At 35.8% G+C, this 11,080-nt stretch overlaps 1 protein-coding gene across 2 annotated transcripts in view; it reads left to right on the forward strand.

Moving 5' to 3' along the window:
- Window positions 1-2,666: 2,666 nt before the first annotated feature.
- The window catches only part of LOC107661028 (blood vessel epicardial substance-like), an 18,332-nt gene continuing 9,918 nt past the window's right edge, over window positions 2,667-11,080 (forward strand). For both annotated transcript variants that reach the window (XM_016450475.1, XM_016450476.1), the window contains exons 1-5: window positions 2,667-2,801; window positions 3,250-3,472; window positions 7,234-7,358; window positions 9,262-9,449; window positions 9,551-9,659. In XM_016450475.1, the coding sequence (XP_016305961.1) occupies window positions 3,265-3,472; window positions 7,234-7,358; window positions 9,262-9,449; window positions 9,551-9,659 (630 nt within the window). In that variant the 5' untranslated portion in view covers window positions 2,667-2,801; window positions 3,250-3,264. The remainder of the gene's footprint in view (window positions 2,802-3,249; window positions 3,473-7,233; window positions 7,359-9,261; window positions 9,450-9,550; window positions 9,660-11,080) is intronic.

The following is an 11,080-nucleotide window of genomic DNA, read 5'->3' on the forward strand; positions in this document are numbered from 1 at the left end:
CATCTATCCATTTCAGTTCCTGGACTCTCCAGAGTGGGATTCCCTCAGACCTTCAGAAGAAGGGGTTTTTCAGGTGAATAAATTGTGTTTTTGTGTTCGTACTGTAAACTTTATAATGGAACAAATTCTGGTATTTTCCCCAGGTTACGTTACGTGCAGATAACCGGTGCAGGTACGTGGCGTGGAGACGAAAGAAACTCTATCTGCTGTTCGCGCAGCACCGCTACATCGCCAAGATCTTCGCGCTGCTGGTGCGCAATGACATCGCGGAGAAACTCTTCTCTCTCAACGAAAAGGCTTTCGACACCCGCGGGTTCCGCTACGATCTCCGGTTACCAAGCTTCTGTCACGGACCAGAGCCAGAAATAGAAAACACAAGTGAATCCCGGCCAGTGCTGGGACCGAGTAAAACCAAACCGGCAGAAAGAGACTCGTGAGAAACGCACGATCCAATTTTCTGTAGTCTTACTGATGGTAATTAATGGTCTTGTTTTTTTTGTTTTTTTTTTTTTGCCATGCAATGTTTTATTCTCTTATATTGGATACGCTTTAAGTTTTCCCCAAACATTTGTGTCTTTGTTTTATGTAATTGCAATGACCTCCTGAAATCAGTGTTTTTTTTTTCAGCCATGCAATTTTGCAACAGGAGAATCACATAATTATGCAGAAGATGAAGTGGTTTTCAGTATGATACTTATTAAACAGTCGTTTCTCTGTATATCTAGCATAGCCTATGTTTGTGGAAACGTTTGAATGAATAAATGAGAGGTTAACTCAGTACACTCTAAAAAATGCTGGGTTAAATACAACCCAGTGCTTGGTAAAATAGGGACAAACCCAGCAATTGGGCTGTTTTGACCCAGCAATTGGGTTAAATGTTTAACCTAACCTTCTGGGTAGTAACCCAACTGCTGGGTCAAAACAACCTAATTGCTGGGTTTGTCCCTATTTTACCCAGCACTGGGTTGTATTTAACCCAGCATTTTTTAGAGTGTAGCTACTGAATCAAGCTCTCACATAAAGACATAAAGATAGTTTCATCTCGCCTATATGAAACAGAATACTGTCAACCTGAAACATTACCCATATGTGTGTAGTTTGTGTGCTTTAGGCTACACAAGAACTAATTGTTCACACATCATTTTGAAAAATCAATCAACCCATCGTTATAGAGTCACAGAATCAAACGAGGGGGCATGGCAATCATTTCAGAAATGAGGGGGACATTATAAGACCTGTTTTTCTGCCAGGCTTAGTTGTTAAATTTTCTCTCCTCTTTTGTCAAGATTGTACTTTTGAATATTTGTATTGTCCTATGCTTATTTGTGTTTTGAGTAAACAGAAACCAGTGTTTTTCCAACCATGCAGTTCTCATTTGGCAAAGCTGTGAGTGTGATACATGAGTAGGCCTAACTACAACCTTATTTACAATCAAAACTTGAACCAGTGCACAACATAGGCTATCCCTCCAGACTTCCCATCTAAGAGCCTCAACACTGACTTTTAGTTTTAACATTTACACATAGGCTATACACTCTAAAAAATGCTGGGTTAAATATAACCCAGCGCTGCACTGTAAAAAATGATTGTGATTTTAACAGTAAAAGACTTTAAAAATGCTACAGCAAAAACCTGTTAACTGGTTAACAGTAAGTTTCCATACTATATTCGGTGAATAAATGTAATTACCCTATTGGCCCGAATATAAGACGACCCTGATTATAAGACGACCCCCCTTTTTCCAGATGTACCTTTTGGTAAAAGGCTTTTTAAAAACCAAATCTTGTTTTTTCTCAGTAAAACACATTTTGTCTTCAATTATTTTCATATTGCATATTTTTCCTATTTTAACTTTTGTTTTGAAAGTATGGTAAAAACTGGTAAAATGTACCAACAATCACATTTAAAAAATATACACTTTTTGATATACCATTAAACAAAACAAAACATGAATTAGGACATTTAGGAAAAAAACATTGTCTTATATTCGGGTCAATACGGTACATTTAATGTGATTCTACAGTAAAATACTGTTAAAAAAACGGTTTTTGGAAGTGAAAAAGAAAAAGTCATTGTGTAATTTACAGTGAAAAACCGTAAATTAACACTCCCAGAATTCCCTGCATGACACTTCATATTTCATGTTTTTTTGTTGAAATAACATGTTTCTTTTTAGTTTTTTTCTTATCAGTTGTGTACACTAGGGTTTAATCTTACATCTAATGTTGTTAAATTAATGTTTATTGCATTATTTCAGTATCATGTGTGTCACCATGATGGGGTTTAGTGTTTGTGTGAATGACACTGCAACTTCTTTATATAAGTATTGTCCTCCTCAGCTCGCAGACAGGCTGTTTGTGATGAGCTTTAGTTCATCATGTGACTTTCTCATCACCACCAGTTTTTGGTGTTTATCAGTGCATTACAATGGTTCAAAAGAGTGTAGCCTACAATTTTGGCTGATGAAATAGACAACATATTTGCCAGATGAAAATTGATCTAAGGGCGCTCTTGCTTAATTTATTTTGATTACAATCAAGGGTGTGTGGTGGTTAGTGTACCTCCGTGTCAACAAAACAAACAGACGCCTTATGATCATGCATGTCTCCCTCTAGTGGAGGAGTCGCTTAAGTAGACAGAGGAGTGGCCGATTGGTTTGTGCCCTTTTTAAGTCAATGCCTGTCGTCTGGCTGGAATGCGCTCCTCTCACACTGCAGCTCTCAGCTCGGCTATAGCAGTCTTATGTTCTGTCTTAACATTCCTCCAGACCGCGCACATTAGAGCTTGCATCGACAGCACCGGTAAGTAGACAGTGTTTTAATTAATAGGCCGTAATAAAGTATTTTAAAATAACCTCTTTTAATTAAGCATTATGCAATATTAACACGAAGCACAAGAGATAGATCATAATGTTGTGTTATAGAAGGTTTATTGGAGGTCATTTGTGGCTTGCAAATGTCCCCGAAAGTTTTTTGCGCATTTTCTGTTTCTGACTTCTGATAGTAAGATATGTTTACGTTGCGCTGACTGACATTCAGCCTACAACATTTATATCCAGGTAGACTATTCATGTAAAAGGAATGCTTGAAATTCAGATTTATTAGAAATGAATCAATCATTTGACACGAAGCGTACACCCTTGAAATAAAGGCAGCGTCTCTTCTGTAAAGAACCATTCTGGCGTCTGCTTTGCTTTGTTTATGAATGTAGCGCTTCTAACAGTTTACTTTCTGGCCATCTCCCCATCAGCTTGAAAACTTCAGAATGTCAGACTCCTTAAACTACACAACATCTCCACTGCCCTCCAGTGTTCCATCAGTCGCTGGAGATTCAAACGCCACATTATGCCAGGACTGGGAGCAGTCCCATCACCTGCTGTTCCACCTGGCCAACCTGAGCCTTGGTCTAGGTTTTCTCATCCCCTCCACAATAGCGCTTCATATGATCTTCCTCAGACTGCTGCTGATGACAGGTACAGACAGCCACTCTTATGGTGGTCAACAGAATAGCGATGCGCATGCATTTGTTTGGCTGACAATGAATGCTAGTTAAAACGTAGGCTAGTTATCTTAACATAGTTAAACTATCATGAAGATTAAAATGGTCGTACATATCAATTGAAATAATCGGCCTATAAGAAGTTTAGAAGGTATGATTGAACTATAGTTTTAATTCCATAAAGTTTGTTGCAGTCAATTCCCTTTCAGTTGTTGAGCTGAGATATTAACAGATTAATGTGCGTCTTTAAATGTAGGCTAATTAAAAAAAAAAGAAAAAAAGTCAGACCTAATATAAGATGAGGTATTAAAACGAATACCTTTTTGGTAATTGAAATAACATTGAAATAAAATATTAATATTGTATTATAAAACTTGAATGAAAATCAGAAATGTCTTGGCAACTAAATGAAATAAAAAAGTTGATTTTGGTGTGCTATTAATTAAAACTACAACTGAAAGAAACATTTACGGAGCCCCTACAGGGACATTGCGGTGGAAAAACAATCAGATTGAGTGAAAAAATTTGGGGTGGGAGGAAAAAATATTTTTCAGATTTTTTGCGTTCTCTCGCAAAACTTTTGCGTTCCCTCGAGAAACTTTGCGTTCTCTCGCAAAGATATTTGCGTTCCCTCGCAAAACATTTGCGTTCTCTCGCAAAACCAGTTGAGATCGGACAAACACTTGTTTACTTTACAGATTGTAGTGGTTCATACAGCTCCATACGCTCACAGTGGAGCAGTTCATAGAGTTTTGTTTTGAACTTGGACGAAATAGTCAGTGCATGCTTATCAAGGCAAGGGTTTGGGACATTCTAAAACGCTTAATGTAAACCACTGGATTACTAAATTCAGTGCATACCTTATTAATAAAGCATACAGACAATCAGAATAGCCCAGAATATGAACGTACACTCTTAAAAATAAAGGTGCTTCACGATGCCATAGAAGAACCTTTTTTTCCTAAATGGTTCCATAAAGAACCTTTCTGATTCACAAAAGGTTCTTTGTGGCGAAAGAAGGTTCTTCAGATTATAAAAAGGTAAGAAAGAGATGGTTCTTTAAAGAACCTATGACTGACTGGTTCTTTGTGGAACCAAAAGTGGTTCTTCTATGGCATCGCTTGAAGAACCTTTTGAAGCACCTTTATTTTTAAGAGTGTAACCCGGTAAATTGAATTGCACTTTAAGAGTATCCCTCATAGAAAGAAAATGCTTAATTAATGGACCAAGATAGTGGTATAAAAAGGCCAAATTCGGCATACAGTTTATTAATAAATTATACATGAAAGCAGGTAAGAACAGAAGCGTTTTCCTCCCATAACGAAAATGCGGCTTAATGAAGACGGTGATAAAAAAAGACCAAATATGCTATAGAACTTATTAAAAATATATTCTGTGTACATGCAAGCAGATGAGCCTAGAATGAAGCGTTTCTTCCCCATAGAAAACCTCGCTTAACGTGGTTTAATATAAGAAGACAGTGATATAAAAAGCCCAAATTTTATATTTTATTAAAAATATTTACATACGTATTTAAAAATATAATACAATCAACGCAGTAATCCATTAAGCCAGTGGTTCTCAAATCTGTTACAATGGCGTACCCCTAGGGCATTTAGCCTAACATTCTTCTGAGTACCCCCACTTAGACCGCAATTAATATAATAAATAAAGCAATAAATGATGGCAAAACGAAGTTACACTTGTAGATTCAAAACTAAAATCGCCAGTACGTGGCGGCAAGTCACTGTCTAATGAGCAAGGCGAAGCATTCATTCATTCAGTAACGAAGCAAATGGTTGTAGTTATGAAAGGGTTATTTTGTGCATTTTTACTGTTATAGAGGCAGAGTTTTTCTAGCCTTATTAATTGTAGCTATGTCATATTTTATATCATATTCTTCACATTTCATTAAGTGTATTATTAATATAATAAATAAAGCAATAAATGATGGCAAAACGAAGTGAAACTTGTAGATTTAAAACTAAAATCGCCAGTAGGTGACGGCAAGTCACTGTCTTAATGAGCATCGCGTCATTCATTCATTCAATCATTCATATAAAATCAATGTCACATTTGCAGTCTTTTGGATATTGAGGGAAAATTGCAGTCTCGTAGGTTTCAGAGCGAAATAAGTACGTAACAGTGTTCACTTTATAAACTGTCTAATAATCTTTTATATGATTTAATCTTCAAACTGTTAGCACTTTGTAATTTCAAATTATGCCCTATTGTAAGTGACGGAGTATTTTATGTTTCAGCGATTTGATCGCGCCGGCGCCTCATGTGCACATATTCATTGCAAACGGCCTGTTCATTATTAAAATAAAACATAGAATCACCAATACAGATAAAATGTTACACAGTCAATTTAAATAATCTGTATTATAGCCTGTGCCGTACAGCGTGAGCCCCGGTCCACTCCAGTGCGGCACATTTTTGTTCATTATGATTTTTTTCCCTTCGATATTGGAACGTGCAAAGCCCAGTTAATTTAATTTAATAAATAATGGTTTAGCTTCAAATACATTGCAAATATGGAAACATTTGGATTTGTGCTGAATGACTCCGTAAAAAAATAAAGATATAAAACGAATAAAAGAACGTAGCAAAATTACTAAAAACTTAAAATCTGAAGATATAAAAATGAAAGCTATTATGTATCAAATATATCAAAATATTAATAAATACTATAATAATTTATAAATAATACTAAAATAACACTAATGAATCTATGATTTGAATGAATTTAACAATTTTAATGTTTCAAAGTATTTTGCAACCTCAAGTAACAAATTATCAAAACCATTCAAATACCAGAATGACAAAAGTGTCTGAAATGACCTACCACTGAGCTGCTAGATTAGATTTATTATTATTATTATTGTTTTAATCACATTAAAAAGATAATAATAAAAGTAGTGACAAGATGGTCTATATCAGCTCTAATTTAATATAATAGGGAAGTCTGTGCAGAATATTTTGAAAGTCTAAAGGGGTGTCACAATACAAAATAAGATTGTTTTTATGCACAATTCAAATATTTAATTTGGATTAAGATTAGTGCTGTCAAACGATTAATCGCATCCAAAATAAAGGTTTTTGTTTGCATAATATATGTGTGTGTTCTGTGTATATTTATTATGTATATATAAATACACACACATACAGTATATATTTTGAAAATATTTGCATGTATTTACATGTCTATATTTATATTCATATAATTTAGATTATAAATAAATATATTTAATATATAAAAATAAATTTTTTCTGAAATATATACATGCATGTGTGTGTATTTATAGATACTTAATAAATATACACAGTACATACATATACTATGTAAACAAAATCTTTTATTTTGGATGCGATTAATCGCGATTAATCGGTTGACAGCACTAATTAAGATTCATATGCACTTTTAAGAAGCAAACAAAAAAACTACTTTAATCGCTTTTTATGCAGAGGGACCGCTAGCCTCGTGGTTAGTGCGCAAATAGATAGTGCAACTATGCTAGCGGCGACCTGAGTTCGATTCCCGTCTCGAGGTCCTTTGCCGAACCTGCCTTTCTCTCCACCCAATGCTTTCCTGTTTGCCCTCTTCTGCTCTATCCAATAAAGGCATGAAATGCCCATAAATGTAACTTAAAATGTTTTTTTTTCATGTTGTATTGATTCATAACATTGCTCAGCTTTGTTGGATTTTAAATGCTTATCTTTATTGGATTTCAGGGTGCTGTTTGTTTATAGCATGGGCCACATTATATAGATGCACATTGGATGTGATGGTGTGGAATGTGGTTTTCCTTCTGGTGAACTTCATGCATTTCTTCTTCCTGCTTTATAAACGCAGACCGGTGAGTACAGCCACCAAAGAGCAAGCTACATATTATTGATAGAGTGTTTGTATGTCCATTGCTGAGAGATGCTTAAACTGCATCCAGGTAAACAGAAGTCAAATACCATGATTTTTTATTATTGAGAAAAGAGCTTTTGCTGTTATCATCTTTCTCTGTCTTTAGCCAGGTTTCCATCCAAGGATTTTTTTTGCGAAAAAAAATTTAGCGCTGCAAAATTTTTACCGATATAGCTGATGGAAATGCCATTTATGGATAAAATTTCTCATGTGTGGACACAATCTTTTTCCATTTAACTTTAGCGCATAAATTCTATATTGATACTTCAAATGTCGCAAAAATTGGTTTGGAAACACTTTTTGTCGAGAAAAGGGGCTTTAACGCAAATAAATGTGGTGTCACATGACAGAATTAGCCTATAGGCAGCATCCGTGTTCGTGGTGTTGCTCACGCTAAAACACCGTTTCTCTGTAGTTCAAAAGCGCATTAAATCACAGTCATATTATTGTTTCTAAAATAATTTTATATATGGTAAGAAAAAGACGAGTTTCCTCTCAAACATACATATCTTAATTTAATGTTGCTTTATACGTTGCAAATTAAAAATTATTCATTTTGTTCTGAAGATGAAAGTTGTCGAGTTAGTAAGGCATAACTGCGTGCATGAAGCGCAGGCACAATCACTTGATTTTTTTTTTTCCTTATAAAAGTGGAAACAACTTACAATACTCGTTCATTTGTGGTCATATGAATAAGACATTATTCGAAACTATTCTAATTATTTCTTTTATTTGTGTACATCCACAATAAAAACAAACACTGTGCTTTTGTAAAATAAAGGAAACAAACAGGATGCAGCTTTTTCAAGAGCGCATCACAAAAATGAACCGAAATTCTGCATATAGGCTGCTACTTGTTCGACAGTTTTTTTTCTTTCGTTTTGTTAATTTATGAATTATTTAGAAAAATATATTTTGCATATAGGCCTATTTATTTCTTTTATAGATAGCTTTATTATGTTTTTCTCCATTTGCAGAAGCCCAGCAGGTGCGCTACCATGTGAATCCTCACGTTCTGTTATTTATGCTGCTTTTTGCGTGTATAAAATTAATCCCTGGAAAACAAATGTAGGTATTTTTAATGGGTCACTGCCACGTATCAATTGAAATTTAATTTAATTGTAATTTATCATAATCTTGTCGGTTAACAGTTAATAATGGCTTAACGACCGTCGGTTAGAAGAAATAAAATAACCGAAATGAACATTCCTATTTCCAATACAGTCTAATAAAAGTTAATCAGAAAAGTAATAATAATACAACTGCACCTGCTTATGAATATTGCTTGATGATCAAGTGTGTTGATGTTATAAACTAAATTGTCTATAACAAAGTACAAAAAAAAACCTCATGAAACTTGTTAATAAAAATAATTTTATGTAGGCTTATACAATTTAATAATAGGCTATATAATAAAGTTTTTTGTTTCAAATGGATGATAGAACAGGCTACTAGCCTATATAATTTGCGCAATAGGTGAAATTATGTATGAAAACAGCTCAAGGCAATTATTTTTTTGTGATACACCAAAACTTATGCGACAATTCATTTTTTTAGGGATGACGTCATCACGCACAGCATTTTATCGGTAAAAGGCCAGTTGGATGGAAATAGGCTGGACACAGCAGTTTTTTTTTTTTTACGCATATTCTCTTTGTCAATAACAAAACAGGCAAAAACTGGATGGAAACTTGGCTTTTATGTCTTCATGAGTGGGAATTGTAGTTTCTGTACAGTGGCTAGTAGTGATGGTCACGTTGCCTTTGAATGAATTCTGATTCAGAATTCACTTTCCTATTGTGCTAAATTCAATATTCCTGTTTGGTTATGTTGTTTAATTCCAGATTAAGATTGACAGGGAGCTAAAATCATTGTACAAGCGCATGTTCGAGCCCCTGCATGTACGTGAAGCTCTGTTTCAGAGGCTCACCGGCCAGTTTTGCACCATCCAAACCTTAAAGAAGAGCCAGGCCTATGCAGCAGAAGATAAGACCTCTGTTGATGAGCGCCTCAGCATTCTTCTCAAAGGAAAGTAGGTGCTTCACTTCACTAAGAGTCCATATTTACTTTCTAGCTCTCCTGTCATATGTGCATTGTTTTTGAATTCTCTGACCAAATGTGTGCATTTGACAGGATGAAGGTATCGTACCGTGGCCATTTCTTGCATAATATTTACACCAATGCTTTCATCGACTCTCCAGAATTCAGATCGACTCAGATGAACAGGGGTGAGAGGTTTCAGGTAATGTTTAAAGTGTATTATTTAAACATATCCATTGAATAGTTTTAATGGTGAAAAATCAAAATATAACATCAACATTGTCATTTCTGGATCCTGATACTGTTATAAAACATTTTATATAAAACAGGGGTGCACAACTACCTTCCTTCAGAGTTCAGTTCCAACCCTGATCAAACACACCTGTCTGTAATTATCAAGTGCTCCTTCAGATCCTAATTAGTTGGTTCAGTTGTGTTTGATCAGGGTTGGAGCTGAACTCTGCAGGAAGGTAGATCTCCAGGAACAGGGTTGGGCACCCCTGATATTGTCACGGTGCACACACACGAGGAACACGGGAACGAAGGAGCGAGGAGACACGGAGTAGAATAAATCAACAGGGTTTTATTAACAAAGGCTGGGGATCACAGGACTCGACACATCAGGATGACAGGATGACGTTCAACGACTGACCAAGGACAAGAACTAGAACACACTTTAAATACACAGGAACTGATGAGGGGAAGACAAGGGACACCTGGAACTAATAAGACAATCAACATAGGAAACACCTGGGAACAATGAATTCAAAACACGAGACAGAGAAACTGGAAGACGGAGCACATAGGGAGCAAAGACACACACAAAACCTGGCCCAGAGTCTGACAGATATAAAACATATAAAAAATATTTTTTTACTATACTCTTTACATATTTATAATAATGTCACACTTTATTTTAAAGGGGTCATTGGATGCTACATGCACTTTTACAAGTTGTTTGAAATGAAATGTGTGACCCTATAATGATAAAAATCCACCCAGTGTTTTTTTTAAATCTACTAAAATCTTTACCCCTTTCTTAAATCGAGCCGATCTCAGATGCCTGTCTGTGTGACATCACAAAAACAAGCCCCGCCCACAATCGTTTTATTGACAGTAGCGTTTCAGCACAGACTGAACTGGTGTCTTACCCCGCCCTGTGTGAGCTGTCATCAGTCCACCATTGTTTCACCGCCGGAGCAGATGTAGACAAGAATGACTCCTAAGCGATTGAGATATTCTGTTGTTGGATGTAATAATGAACATGGCAGTAGTCATTTACTCCTGACGTCTGTGCCGCTGAAGATGCAGTGGATTACGTTTGTTTTTGAAGGGGATGTGCCCCCGATCTACATAAATGCGTCTATGTTCGCTCGAATCATTCGTGATCCAGCTTCACCTACAGAAGAAGTGAGTATAAGGTTTTTTAATGTATCTTTGCAAATCGCCTTTCCTAATAATGTGCTTATTAGCAAGTTTCACGATGATTGTGGCTTAAGTAAACAGTCCCTCAGAGAGCAGCTCAGAAGAGAGGGGCGGGGTCAGCAGAGCTCATTAACATTTAAAGGAAAATGCTACTAAAACGGCTTGATCTGAAAGAGCTGTTTTTGACAGGGTAAAAAA

Source organism: Sinocyclocheilus anshuiensis, unplaced genomic scaffold, assembly GCF_001515605.1.
Source record: "Sinocyclocheilus anshuiensis isolate Anshui unplaced genomic scaffold, SAMN03320099.WGS_v1.1 scaffold1036, whole genome shotgun sequence".
NCBI lineage: Eukaryota > Metazoa > Chordata > Actinopteri > Cypriniformes > Cyprinidae > Sinocyclocheilus > Sinocyclocheilus anshuiensis.